The 15,028-nt window shown below is 42.0% G+C and overlaps 1 protein-coding gene across 6 annotated transcripts in view; it reads right to left on the bottom strand.

Moving 5' to 3' along the window:
• The window catches only part of NCOA3 (nuclear receptor coactivator 3), a 105,911-nt gene that overhangs the window by 3,414 nt on the left and 87,469 nt on the right, over positions 1–15,028 (bottom strand). For 3 of the 6 annotated variants that reach the window (XM_015237748.3, XM_072944349.1, XM_015237749.3), the window contains 14 exons: positions 14,619–14,759; positions 14,190–14,337; positions 13,058–13,449; positions 12,008–12,876; positions 10,944–11,082; positions 9,758–9,952; positions 8,833–9,081; positions 8,610–8,736; positions 7,134–7,305; positions 4,450–4,743; positions 3,267–3,371; positions 1,717–1,942; positions 756–930; positions 281–422 (listed from right to left, as the gene is read on the bottom strand). In XM_015237748.3, the coding sequence (XP_015093234.1) occupies positions 281–422; positions 756–930; positions 1,717–1,942; positions 3,267–3,371; positions 4,450–4,743; positions 7,134–7,305; positions 8,610–8,736; positions 8,833–9,081; positions 9,758–9,952; positions 10,944–11,082; positions 12,008–12,876; positions 13,058–13,449; positions 14,190–14,337; positions 14,619–14,759 (3,374 nt within the window). The remainder of the gene's footprint in view (positions 1–280; positions 423–755; positions 931–1,716; positions 1,943–3,266; positions 3,372–4,449; positions 4,744–7,133; positions 7,306–8,609; positions 8,737–8,832; positions 9,082–9,757; positions 9,953–10,943; positions 11,083–12,007; positions 12,877–13,057; positions 13,450–14,189; positions 14,338–14,618; positions 14,760–15,028) is intronic. The other 3 variants (XM_015237750.3, XM_072944350.1, XM_072944348.1) reach the window with 2 other exon arrangements.

Here is a 15,028-nt window from a genome sequence, read left to right as displayed (position 1 = left end):
GCTTTGCCCAACTGAAAAGAACCTGTATGTCTACACTGATGGTTTGCAACATGGCTCTGGCTGATTCAGTCCTCACATCCCAGATTTAGAAAAGTATTAAACGGCCCAATGCCTTCAAACCAAAGGTGTTTTCCAGGACTGTGTACTTTTTAAAGTAAAAAATCCAAGTTAAAAAAATCTACCTAGGACCTTAACATTATGGTTGAGGCTTTTTTCTCTCCGGAGAACAGGAAGAACTATTTGAGGAAGGTGAGGAACAGACCCCGCTTCGCCCCCGTACCTGATCAGGACCCATGGGCATGCCGGCCATGGGCATGGCGTTCATGGTCATCTGTCCCATGGGACCACTGCTGCCATTCATGTGCACCATACTATACGCCGCGGGATTCCCCTGGTGGGCAAACTGCTGCTGGGAAAAGGAGCTGTAAACAAAGTGGGACATTACCTCCTGGGTCATCTTCATAACACAGGACATGCACAAAGATACTAGCACAATTTTGTCAGTGTCACTGTACTTAAGCAAAAAATGCAAAAACCTCCAGCCCGCCTTCTACTTTCACAGCTGTCTGTACTCAGTACCCTTGTGGATACATGCATAGTAGGAAGACATTACAAAGCAGAGGATCTCAAAAAACATTCTATAATAGGAGCCCAAGCCTTTTGAACAGGCTTGGCTGGAAATGATTAATTTATAATTAATTCCCTGAACTTTTGCTACTAGAACATGAATGACTTTTAAAGTCCTCGCTCCTCACCTATTCCTGGCCAGGGTTCCTGACGGCCAGCCCTTCATTTCTGAGGACTGGTACATGGGTGTGGTCTGAGGGTGCTGCATCATGGGATTCTGGGAGGGACCCATTCTTGATGACATCATTGCATTAGGAGGACTAGACACTCGACCAAAGGCTGGATCTGGCTGCTGTCCCATCCCTTTAAAAAAAGAAGAAAAAGAAATTACAATGCTTAAATGCTACCTCCTCAGAATATCAGCTAACTTGATGTTCCTTTTCAAAGGTGGGAGAAGGTGGTGAGTGTAAGAAAAAGATGCTGCCTGCCAGCAATTCTTCCTTCTCACCAAAGTGACACTAGAGCAACAGGCTCACTACACAGAAGTGTACTGTCTGGACCCCTTGAGGGGCAGTTACTGCAATGAACTTTCTGCATAAAAAAAGACACCATATCATGCTACTCATCACCCTGTCCCTCTTTAGAGGTCAAGGGCTAGTGTTCCCAGCTGACAGCAATGCAACCTCAAATGTCGTCTCCCCAACAGATACCTCCAGCCCCACCGCCACCATGTTCCTGGAACCTTGCAAAAGCTGACCTGAACAGGCAAATGCATGTCTGTAATTAGTATGTCCAAGCCACCAAGAAAAGGAACCCAAAAGGCCCACACAGTGCATTCCTCTCCCTGACTGCAGAGTTCTTCTCTTCTGTGATATCCTGGGGGGAGGACCTGGTAAGTCTTTCTTCCAAATTAAGATGTGGGGAACTTTATGAAAAAACAAGATCTGGAGGGAAAAAACTTCAGCTCTGACAGATTATCTATCTCAATTTCAATCCCCTGTGCACTGCCATAGACATTTTTGTTATTTTTAATTAATTTTGTTTCTCCTGTGAAAAAAGAGTGAATAGTTTTTGTTTTTATATACAACAGATCTAGTCAATCTTATGTCCTTAGTGCTGTTACTCTGGGGAAGACACTGTCAAATTTACCATAATTTGGTGGATATGCAAACTGCTGGGGTGGAGCTTGCGGCATCGCAGGCCCTGGCAAAACCCCATCCATGCCGGGGGAAGCGGTCACGTTAGGGGGCGGGCTGAAGGCCTGCGTCTGCGGCTGTGTCTGCTGCATCATCACGGCCACCCTCTGCTGCCGGAAGTGATGGCTTAGCAGCTCCCTGCTGCGCTGCGCAACCATCTGGGCGTTCAGGAACCCCTGCTAGTACCCAACAAAGAACACAATTAAACACATGCAGCAAGAACCAGCCAATTTCATACACAGAGTATCCCCACCACACATCAGAGGTATCGGAGAGAAACAATACCCAGTCCTTTCTTTGTAATTACAAAAAACGAAATGCACAGTTCTCATCTGGTGAGAGCTTCCTGGCTCAGCGTGAGCAAGTGTGCTAGGAGAGAACGGGGACGTGGAAATTATCTGGGGCCAAGAGACAAAAGGAGACAAGTCAGCAGGCTCTAACACAGCCAGACAATATTCCTCAAAGTGAGAGAACATTTAGGAATTGAATTTGAAGTCAAACTTCTCATAAACTGTGAAATAAAACTACAAGAAAAAAAGGGTCTGGGATGAGAGTATGTTCTGAGGAGAAACAAAAAGAGAAGACAAAACAAAAAAGGAGGGGATAGAGTTATACTCAGATAAGCAGTAATTCACCCCAGAAGGTCTTGTAGTCTCTCTAAACCTCCTGACAGAAGAGATGGAGGGTAGGGAGGTGACGTGATCAAAGCACTGAACAAGGAAGCTGATTTGGGCTCTGCTGGCTTGGAGAGATCATTTCCAGAAAGCAAACATTGTCTTTTTGGAGAGCATCCTAGCTCACTTATACCGGATGTCTGATCATCAAAAAAAAAAAAAAAAAAAAAAAGTAGATGTCAGTACTTCCGTGTAGGCCTAAGACTGTGAAAACGAGGCATTTCACAGTTCTTATTGTTTAACAATAATTACAAATAATATTTGAAGCCACAGTTAAGGAATTTTCGTGTAGTCATCTGCCTTGTGCACATTAATGAAACACCTTCATACAATCTCCACCTTGGGCTTGAGGCAGAGAGAACTTTAAGAGCACCCCTCCTGCTACAGGAAAACAGGCCACCTCAGAGGCTGTAACTGACCAGGATTAGGAATGACTCATTTTCTTCTTTGTATTTCTTATAATTTCCAGTTCTACTCAGGGAGCAAACTGTTTCAAAACCCAGGAACAGAGAAAAGTTTACAGGTTATTTTAAGTTTCTAAAAAGTTGGTGGCAACTGTTTTCACAACAGCAACTGATCACAAAGAGAATTAATTTGAAAAACACAAATCAGTGGTTTTTATGAAACAATCTCTCCTCCTCTGATTCTTCCTAGTCACCAGCAGGAGAGAAGGGAAGATGAAAAGTGTGATGGGACCAGGTGACGGCTTCTTAGACAAGAAACTTGGGAATATGCACTGTATTTGTTTAACATTTACTGAGGGTCAACCATCGGCCAAGCCCTGTGCAGGGCATTCAGCCATGAAAATGGAGACACCTGTTATTCTCACCTGGGCGTTCACCTGGGGCTGCATCATGGGCCTCATTACCGCAGCCCCACCAGCAGTGGGGTTTTCCATTTTCATTTCAAGTGCCTGACGACTCTGATTCAAAAACTGGGGAAGGACAGACAGGTTGGTTAGAATGCAAGTAGAGCACATTAATGAGCCCAAAATAGATGTCCACAACCTCAGCACCACCCAGCGAGGTCGTGATGGTATCTCCTAAACCCATTAACCTGGCTAAGTCATATCAAAGCTGAATCGGTACACTCTCACCTTTTAGAAAGATTCGTTCTGAAAAGTACTTGGCTAGCAAACAAAGCTTCAATGTTCTGCATCAGGAGGGAAAAAGTGAAGTTTTGCAGCTTAAAGAGTATATTCCATAGGAACTCGAAGGATTTTAAGTCCGATTTCCACTGGGATTATTTAGGCTATTAGAGAAATAGCTTTAACTTGATCAAAGTAACACTGGAGAAACTACTATTACCTTTTCCTAGGTAATTTTTAGTGGAAAGAAATGGTAAAAGGTAAAATGATACCATGAATGCACTACCAGCTTCCTCAAGTACCTAAACTGACTTTTAGGAATATTAACACACTAAGAGTCTCTGGCTCACTGGATTCTAAATTTGCTCACTCATCATATTATATGGTTCAGTTCTGCCACATTTCCTAACTCAGCACACCCAAGATACAAACCATATAAATAATTAAAAATTTTTAAATGTGTTATGGATTAAAGAAAAAAATAAACAAGTCTCAAAATACTAAGAGAGTTCAACTTTGAAAGCACAGGTTCCTTAGAGAGAGTGCTCAAATCAGTAAGTTTTAAATATCTGGCTACTAATATTAAGGACTTTTTAAAAATACAAATTATCTACCTCTAAATCTATGTGGCCATTATGAGACACTTTTCTATTTTGCCCCAAAAGCAATCCTCTGACACTTTTTTTCAACCTATACAATAGAAGATTCTCACAGGAAGGTATCCAACTCTAGTACAACCACTCCCTCACAAGGAGCCATCCAAATAAAATGTTACACAGAAATGAAAACAAGGAATTTCTTTAGTTGACAGAGAATGGAGAGCCAGTGGCAAGAGCTCTGAAGAACACAGTCTGAAAACAAATCAAAGAGGAGGAGGCCAAAGGGAAAGCCACGTGAGGCCAAGGCAGAACATGTGACTGGTTACCTGCTGGCCCTGCAGCCTCTGCTGCAGCTGCATTCTAAGCTGCTTGGGGGTGTTTGTCCGGGGTCTCATGATGTTGGCCCTAGGGTGCATTCCTTGGAGAGGAAAACTGCCCTGCTGGTTCATCTGATTCATCATAGAGTTAAAAGATGGTGACTGTCCCTGAAGATTAAAGCCTCCTTGCATTGGAGGCCCCTGTGCTGGGTACGTCTGCCCATACAATGCTGTCTTCTGCTCCATCATTACTGCTGCTTCTTGGCCTTGGAAAGCATCCTGTTTGGGCTCCAAAGCTTGTCCCTAAACATCAAACACATAAATGAATGGTGAGAAAGCAACAGAAATCAAATGCTCTAAAGAAAGCGAAAAATAAAGTCAATATATATGTGAATAGTGCTGCTGCAGAATTCCAAAAGCAAAATCCAGTTTATTATCTGAAGTTCCACGAGAATGCAGAGCACACCCCATCTTTACACGGCTGTGTCCTAGTGCCTACCTAATGTAGGGTCTCACATAGACAGTCAAATATTTTCTGAGCCAAATCATCTACAATATAGAGAGAAACTGAGAAGTACTATTTACTCCAGACAAGATTTCTGTACCAACATGGACCTCCCATGCCATGTGTAAAATAAATCAATTAAAATCACTGTGATCAATGAATTCTCCTGTGATTTTATAAGACTGCCTTTGAAGGTGGCAAGAGGCAAGTTTAGTAGAGACAGGTAAATCAACAGTAGCTCATATCCCCTGGAGTGTATTCACCACATGAACAAAGACTAAAGGTGGTCAGTCATCCACTATTATTTGAACACGGGGAGGAGAAAGACACCCATTAATTCAACACGTATTTCTCAAGTGTCTGTTATGTGCCAGGCATCACTTCTCTACGTGCTAGCCATGCGTACAATATAATGTTCAGCTAAAAAAGAAGCAAAAACAAATACTCTAAAGGAGGGGAGAGCCTGCCATGCTAAGACAAGAAGAGCCTGGCAGGTGCTGCATTCACCTTTATCATCTCATCCTCGGGCACAGAACGGCAAGTGTGCGGTCAGCACCCTCGCCAAGCCCCACCCTAAAGCACATTCCACCTCACAGTAACCGTGACACCACTCTCGACTTTCTCCCACCTCTCTGGCCTTTCCTTGGAGGAATGCCGAGGGTTCGTCAGTCCTGGGCCATCTTCTTTTCTCTTGCTACACTTTCTACCTTGGTGTTCTTATCTACCAGTAACATATGCCAAGTTTCTGTCTCCAGCTGAAATGTCTCTGAACTCTTAATTCTGCTTATACAGACACCCATTCAACACCTTTACCTGGATGTCCCAGGCATCTCAAACTTGACATGTGGAGAACAAGAGTCGTGATTACCAACAGTCCCTCCCTCAAAAAAAGCCCACTGCTCCTCCAATCTTCCCTACACCACAGTAGATGGAGACACCTTTCACTTGGAACTAAAAGCCAGTAATCTCAATTCTTCACATTCTCCCTTCCCAAGATTGCACCTCTTGGATTACAGCTAAGAAAACAGACCAAGTGAACAAGATGGAAGTAACTCATAGAACTGTAACAGGGAATGTTTAGGAACAATTAAATTTCCACTAGTAGAGAACTGGTTAAAGAAACTGTGTTCAATACAATGGATACTATTTTGGCCATTAAAATTAAAGATGTATGTATTAAACAGAAAAAGATGACTGACAATGACTTTCATAAAGTAAAACAGAAAACCAAAGTATTTTAAAAGTCTGTTCCTTTTAAAATACATACTCAAAAGTTACTTATGACTCTGTTCCAGGGCCTACAAAGGACTTTTGATTTTTTTTTTAATATATACTTCGGTGATTTTTATACAACGAACATTAACTTTTATCATGAGAACAAAGAAAGCTATTTCCAACTTGAATAAAAAATTTGAGTGGGTAGTTCAAGCTTCTCAGTCCTGTATAACCCTCATATCCTCCCCCAGCCAGGCAGGACACCACTCCCAGTGCCAGGGTCACCAGTGGCTGGTACCTCTGGGTGTACATCGTCACTGCTCTGTTTCCCACTCACCGTTTAAAAAGTTCTGTGTGGTGTTTGCCACGTTAGAGTGTAATTCTTTCTGTACCCACCTGTCTCCTCAACAAAGACTGAGCCCTCAGCATCTCTCCTGCTTGTCACTGAACACACAGACTTACACAGCGCACCCTCCACTATAAAATGTACCTGTTTCAAAACTACAGGTCTGTGAATGGCGTATTTTCATAAGGCTCAAAAGGTAATTGAGAATAGGAGATTATGCTGTTAGGACATTCACAGATTTACCATCGTTTTGTTTAACACACAAAAAAAACTTGCCTCCTCAGAGTACACACTGGTTGGCCAGGTAATAGAAGTAATTATGAAAATGAGGACTCTTAACTAACGTAAGCAGAAAGCAGCATTTTTAAAACTGTATGGCAGTTTTACTGGCTCATTTTATGGATGCCTAAAATTTGACATCTTTATAAAATAGTAGGTTGCTGGAAGTACTATCACAATTATAAAGTGCATTTGCTAAATTAATGCTGGTATCCACGAATGTAGTGATGTTTTATCATAAGTAACAGGAAAGGTACACACAGGGGCACTCTTGTGCATGGCTTCATAGGTATGAATACACGCACGCACGCATGCACACACTCGTATTTCCACATTACTGCTACCTACTTGATTTACAAGTTCAGGAATGCCCAGAGCTCTGTCAATTTCTTCCAGGCCTGTGGCATCTGTGTTGCTCAAGAGTGTGTGCAGCTGGTCCAACAACGCTCTTTCATCACTCTGGCCTTCTAGGTTAGAAGGTGGCCCAAGGAGATCATCCAGGGAATTCCTAAGAAGTGGCCTAGTAAGAGATGTACAATCAATTTGAACAGTGCTTTTTTTTAAATAACCATGCACAGTATTTTTAATATGCGGTAACTCAAATACTACAAGCATAAATAAAAACCAACTGAGTAGCAAAGAAGAGCAAATGGCATCAGTTTGAATTTAAGACCCACAATTTTAAATTTCAAAAGGTCATCTCCGACCACATCTAGCTTGTCACTCCCAATCCCACCACCAAAATATAACTGCTAGGCTCCTTGGCATTTATCTGGGGGACAGCAGAGATGTGAGGGGAGACTGGAGTGATGGAAGATGATGCTTGTTTTCAAGACCCTACAAGAATAGACATGGTGATAGTTAGGACACTTGTTAAGTGGAAGCAATCAACAAAAGAACAGGAAAAAATATTGAACTGAGCCCAGGGATCTACCAAAGTAACTTGGTGTTAACACTTGGCCCACAAAGCTTACGTACTGATAAGCACAATACAAACACCATACACCCACAACAATGCCACAGTTCTAACACATTATAGGGGCGTGGAACTAGACATTTATCCAACCTCAGAAAAATTTGGTGAAGCACTCAAATTAATGAGCTCGTGTAGTTACACTGCTGTCTACTCAACACATCAATTCACTTTTCTTTTTCTTTTTGTTTTTTTAATGGAGGATCTAGGGATTGAACCCAGACCTCGTGCATGCTAAGTCCACACTCTACCACTGAGCTATACTCCCAGCCCATTTTATTTTAGAACTCAAGTTGAAGTTGACATTAACCGGTGGCCTTTTCCATGCAAATGAGTTACTGACCAAGCAAAAAAGGAAGGGAGGAAGGAAGGAAAGACAAGACAGGAAAGAAAGGAAAGAAAGAGACATAATCCATCTTTCTTTTACAAAAATAAGAGTGCTATATTTCACTTTCACCTTCATCCCTGAAATGCTTTAAATAATTTTAGAAAAGAATTATCCAATTCTTAATGAATTTTCTGGAAATGGAGGCTTACCCTCTGCACATCATCTTGTCTAACTGGTTTACCCCCTTGCTCATGGAGGAGGACTGTTACATCATGAGACCAGCACCACACATGGAGGCTCTCGGGTGTGATCACTCAGCAGCCTGACAGCCGAACATAAAATTCTGTTTCCTCCCTCTCCCATGAAGGCCACTGCCTGCTACCTCAGGCTCATTTTTACAGTTGGCAACTGAGTCCCTCAGTTACTGAGAGTTTTTCCCATTCTCTTTCAGGATTGTTCCTGTGCTCTTTTCTAGATAACACAATGCTAACAGTTTCTTCAGAATCACTTGCTAGAGCCCCACCTATTTTGAGTCCCATGAGGGCCTTGTTCCATGGACAGCATGCCATCTGGCCAGGAACCAGGTTGGTTTGACGGTGCTGCTTGGACATAAGGACTGACTCCCATGCCCATGGGAATCTCACCAGGCCCTGGTGGAGCAAAAAGAAAGGACAGATTTTCAAATAAGCCAATGGGAGAAGTTGAAAAGAACATTGGATGTTCTAGGTTATGAAGGGGATGCTTACGCAACTGAAGCATCTGCTGCTGCTGCTGCTGCAACATCGGCCTTGCACCCGGGATGCTACTGGACCGAAGAGGCATGGTGGGCACTGAGCCACCCACCGGAGGCCTGGGTAAAGAAGCATTATACTCCGTTTCTGGCCTCCCCATGGAGTTTGAATTCACAGGTTCCATTCTGCTGGCCTTCGGGTTTGGTAAGCCCCAGTCTCCCGAGGAGGGAGTCTGGTTCACAGTCACATTTCTGTTTGGTCCACCTGAAACAGAAAGGATTAGGTCTTTTCCATATTGAAATGAAATCCTTCTCTTATCATTTAAGTACAGTCATCATACACAATATCAGCCTTGACCAAAAAAGTGCTTTGTCCCTCTAAGAACAGGGCTAGCGAGCTCTCAGTTCCAGCAGGCCACTGCAGGCGTGCTCCCGCTTTACTGCACATCACAGATGCTGCATATTTTACAAACTGGAGGTTTGTGGCAACCTCGTGTTGTCAGACAATGGTTAGCCGTTTTTAGCAATAAAATGTGTGTTAAGGTACATACAGTTTTTTGGAGACACAATGCTAGTGCACACTTAATAGACTAGAGTGTAAACATAATTAACATGCACTGGGAAACAAAAAAATTCACGTCACTTGCTTTATCTTGTTATCTGCTTTATTATGGTGGTCTGGAACAGAACTCGCAGTATCTCCACGTATGTCTGCACTGCCATGTATTCCTTCGTTACAGGTTAAAAAATGTTTTGGACCAAAAACGTCCTTAAGAGTTTAAATCATCCAGACACAGAATACATGAAGGATACTCATGAACGAAGCATGCTGTTATTCAAAAACCTGTTACCGAATTCCAATTAAATGGCTTTAAGTATTTTCACTTTGCTTTTCCCAAAAGAAAATTTTAATCATAAATCTTCATCACAAATAAATATACCCATATTTGAGCCATAGTTTTCCTGACCATCCATCATTCTTGGATTGCCACCCAACATGGGCTGCTTTGGTAACATGGGGAAAGCACTCATATTCTTCACTGGAGGGCTTGAGCCAACAGAAACAGGGCTGTCTAGAGACACTGCTCGGTTACACGGCGGACGAACAGACTGCACAGGCTGTGGACTCCTCAAACCTGTTAAAAATATAGAAGCACAACACAGAAATATCCTCTGATGATTCCGTACATAAATAATCAAGTACAAGACATAAACACCAATATCATCTACCCAAGAATGTCTTCCTTACTAAATGGTCTTCCTTTACAAAGTACTAGGCACCCAAAAGAAGGGGAAAAAAAAGCCTCATATTCCAAACAAAGTAAAAAACCAGAGTCTCACTGTTGGCTGAAGCACTGGGCAATGCTCTGTAGCCTGATACGGTCATTCATATTCTGCTTCACTTAATATTGGAAATTTTACCAATGTTTCAAACTCCTGGAGGTTCTTCAAAATGCACACTTAAGTGGCTTCTCTGTTTAAAATTTTTCAATTAAATGTAACCAGGTAAGTTGCCTTCTAATCAAAGAAAAATATAAAGTTTCCTCCTAACCTTTTTCTTCTTCCTTTTTCCAATCTGTTTGATTGCTCTGACTACCCATTTTGGTTTAGGAAATAGCGCCACTAAAAATGAATAACCACCATCCCAGGTAACTATGAATTAATCTTTTTCAATTGACACCATATATCCTTGCTAAACTGATGAATAAAGAAACACACAGCTATAGGAGCGAGGCTGGATAAGAACCAACAAACACCAAAGGAGAAAAGTCTCAAATGACAAGATTCTATAAGTTAGTGTCAAAGGATCAGTTTTGATTTGCTTTTCAATCCAATTCTCTATGCCTAAGAAAAGCACAGGTCCTAGTACTTACTATTCACCTGGAATAATCAATGATGAACATTTTATAAGTGCCGTGATGACTGGCATCATCTTAGAAATGGGAAATTTTTAAATATAGGAAAATGTCCAAAAAGCTTTTAAAACTTATACATTATAAATTACTATAAGAAACTGAGAAGCAGAGCTCACATTTAAAAGTTGGATCCCAGTCTTAGTGTAAGAATACACACAAGCATGAAGAGAAGCTTAAACGGCGGCAAGAATAAAACCTAGTCGTTTCTTACCCAGAGAATTAGCTCCTTGAAACATCTGTTGTTGCTTGGTTCCCAGATTGCTACTGTTTGTGGATATGGAATTACTGTAAAAATCAGAACTGGCCAGATCACCAAGAATAGCATCTAGATTATCCAAGTCTCCAGACCCCTAAAAACAAAATTTTTCATTAACCTGTGTGCATTACTAGACACATAGGTATAAACGACTCATGAGAAGGGAAGAGATGAAATGGAGACAAGAAAAGCCCACAGTCACCTGGAATGACAACGCCCGACTCACAGGCTGCCGACTATGACCCCCACCCCTAAGCCTCCTTGAAGGCAAGAACAGTTCAACTTCTGAGGTAAACCCACGGGTCTGAAGGTGCTTTCAAAGAGGCAGTTTTAAATTTATACTAAATGTTTAATTCTCAAAACTGTGGGGTATTTTCCAGCTAACATTAGTCAGAATCGTTAGCTGACAGAGATGTCTGCCTCTATACGTACTTCTGAAAACACGTATGATTAGTAATAAAAACAAGCTGATATTCAACAAGATACTCACGGGCATGCTTTAAAAGGGGCTTTTGGTCAATGTATTTAAAGAACACTGGGTTAAACAAAGTTAAACAGGTATCCTCACAGCAGGACTCCTCCAGGAGTTTGATTTTCTCAGGTGCATGTTAATGTCTCCCAGAATAATGTTACTCAAGCAGACTTTGGGAAATGCTTTAGAATGCGATTGTGTAAAAGGATTGTGATATTAGGTAAAAATCAAAATTCTGTTACTTAATACCATACCCTTAATGACCCAGTTGCTCATTCCAACAATAAAAACCTCCATGAAAAATTTCAAATTGGCGACTAATGAAGTATCATCATATTTTAAAGCAAACACATCTGATATTTCTAAGTTACATAATATACTTTACTGATGCTCAAGAATTACAAAAAAAGGACAGCGCCAGATTAATTTCCATTAAATAAACCTAAAGCAGAAAGTAAGATTTTGTGTGTAACACACAGCCTTTCTAACACAGAAATGCAATGATGAAACACAATGACTAAGCTGCAGTACAGAAAAGACAAATTACCTCTTCACTTGTTTCTGTCTTAATTTTAGACTCTTTCTCTTGACTTGAGCTGGGAATGGTGGAGCTGCTGCACTGGCTCATTTTACTGTCCACGCCTTCCACTTTGGGCTGTAGTTCTTTGGAGAGTGTGTCACTAGGGTCATCCCTGTCCAGAAGATATCTAAGCAGAGCATTATTTTCCTTCTTCTTAGGACTTAACTGCTCCTGCTTGACGTTCCCCTCCGCACAAGACGTCGTACTACTAGTGTCCTTCCCCGTGGCTTCAGCAGTAATCTTGGCGACTTCAGCTGGTGAATTTCCGTTCTGCAGCAACTTGTGCAAAATCCGGTGCTTCTCCTGCAGCAGTGACCCATGCATATTGGATGTGGAGGACACGCCTCCAGGTGTCGAAGAGGAGACCCCAGAGGGGCTGGTGACACTAACGGCAGAGTCTTTACAACTTGAATCCAGAGGGGAGCTGGTCAAGGAGGAATGCCCCCGGTCATCAGAAGAACAGGTAAGTAACTGCAATAATTTTTTGTGACCTTTGCTTTCCAGAGGACCTCTTTGATTCTCTGACCCTTCCATAACGCTCTCCTTGCTTTCTTTGTCACTGTGGTGATCCCTGCTATTTGACTGACACATTGAACTCTCCACTGGATTCTGGTCGCAATACAAGCCTAGGGGACTCCTGGAATCCTGACTGTTCACTTTACCTGGCTGCGTTATATTCATATTGGGAGAGTTATCCAATTTGGGGCCTGGTGAAGACAGAGTAGATAAAAGAGAAGTCCCCACGCCCTCACTGATAGCTTGAAGGGCACTGAGAGAGCTGCTAGAAAAGCTGTGACTCCCAGTATTGCCAGAAGATCCCATGGGAGAGTGCACACCTGGATTTGGAGAAAAATTAGGGAAAGAATTAAGACTATCAGATGCTATAACAAAACACCACTTAACACACTGAAGTTTCTTTTTTAAAAGGAGCTAGCTTTACAAGAATTATAGTGGGATGGAAAGAAAAGAATTACTGAAAAAGAAAAAAAATTAAGAAAAGAGATGCAACATGAATACCTGCGACAGGAGAAAACTGGTGTGAGGCCATCTTTGGACTCCCACGATTACGAGGAGAAATCATGATACTCTGCTGGCTGGAACTGAGGCCAGGACTGCCGTGAGGAGGGCTGCTCATGCTGAGACCATAGCTGCTGTTCTGGTAGGAAGCTGGTGACTGCATGCCTGGCCCGGGGTTCACTGAAGCCATGCTGCCAGAAGCCCCATACCTAGGTCCAGCCATCTGTCCCGCGGGGCTGGGGTCAGCCAAGCCATAGGTCCTGCCGCTCAGCATCTGTAAGCCCTGGCTTGGCGACACATTCATGCCGCCTACTGCACTGCCGCAACCAGCTGCTGGAGGTCTAATGCCTTGTCCAACAGGATTTGGGTTTGGTCTATACCCATTCTGTTCCCTGTAAAGAAACAGAACATCAATTTTTCACTAAAAAATTACAGGTAGATGTTAAACGCCTGAATCAGGTTTTTTTTTTTTTTTAAGGACAAAGTAAGTGCCTCAGGAGCTTAACCTCTCTGGCGCCATCCAGCATCCAGTGGCAGTAACAATCTAGATATTGACCAGTTACTAGCCTAGTAGCATCCTTTTTAATAACAGCAGCCACAGAATCTAAATGAGTGACACCAGAGCACCATAAAAAGCCCACAGCTATGTCAGCTGGAGTCTCAAAGGGGCTTGACCAGAGTTCAAGGGGTTAACCTGGAGATACCTGCAAATTACTCGAGATAATTAATGGGTGAATATTCTCCTTCATGTGTTGCCCATTTACCACTAGCAACAGCAACTATTTATTCTTAACATCTACCTTCCAATTTTAAATTCAACTCCTAAAAGCAATGTAACAAGTCATTAGAATGGAAAGTAACAGAGGTAGTCAGATTTTATATGCTCTTTTATCCAACAGCCTTCCCATCCTCCAGGTTTCCCAGGAATTAATTCTTTAATGAACAAATCCTCATTTTCACATAAAAATACAACCCTGAAGAAGACATATCATGTTCCAGGATTCTAAGTGAACTTCAGCAAACCCAACAACCTGCATACTTTCTCTTATTTTCTCCCTTTTTACATTAATAATAAAGCAACAGGGGAACCCTGCTGCATTTAATATGAGCACACGCAGTAATCTGGCATTACCTCTGAAGAAAGTGGGTTGAGACAAAGCCATGACGATCATTTGTTACAGGATTTCGGAAGAGCTTGCTTTTTGTTTGTGCAGTCACTATAGTGCCATCAGCTAAAGAGAATCGATACACTGGGGTTTCTGCGTGGCCATGGATGTAAGCTGTTAGGGAAAACATCCCATTACTAGTAACTACAACTGGCAAAACAAATACGTACAGGAGAAGAGAGAAAGAAAATATACCCCAATGCAACATTTTCAAAATCCAGTGAAAGACTGGGCCTCACCAAAATTAGCAACAGGCTAAAATAAGAATGCTCAGGAATCACTTTCCCACACCACACAGACACATCAACCGCTATGGTCAGGTATGTACTTACTGCACAACAGCATACCAGACACAATGACAAGTAAGATCAACAGTCAACCTCCAAATCCCTCACCTTCCTGATAGTGACGTTTCTGGGACCACGACTGCCCATCATTAAGACTAAAAAATCTCTGGATGCACCTTCGGATTATATCTTCAAAGCCGGGCCTCATGGAGGATCTCAGCGAATTCATATCTATATTGACAACTTTTCCTATTAAGCAGAAAATAAAGATGTAAATCCAACCCACAAGTATTTATTGGTTGTATACTGCACGGCTTAGTACTGAAGAATAAAATAAAGACATTAAATCTACCCCATGTTCTCTGGTCCAAATTTCTGCTATTTTCAGAGCTTTTCTCTTTAAGGACACAGGCCTGCAGGATTCTCTGACACTGAGTGTTCTGCAATATATACTAAAAGAGTATTATCACATAACTCCTTTTACCTTTTGAATGTATAGAATATATCATGTCTAGATT

Source organism: Vicugna pacos, chromosome 19 (genome assembly GCF_048564905.1).
Source record: "Vicugna pacos chromosome 19, VicPac4, whole genome shotgun sequence".
In the NCBI taxonomy this organism is placed as follows: domain Eukaryota; kingdom Metazoa; phylum Chordata; class Mammalia; order Artiodactyla; family Camelidae; genus Vicugna; species Vicugna pacos.
This window is presented reverse-complemented; position numbering and strand designations above follow the sequence as displayed.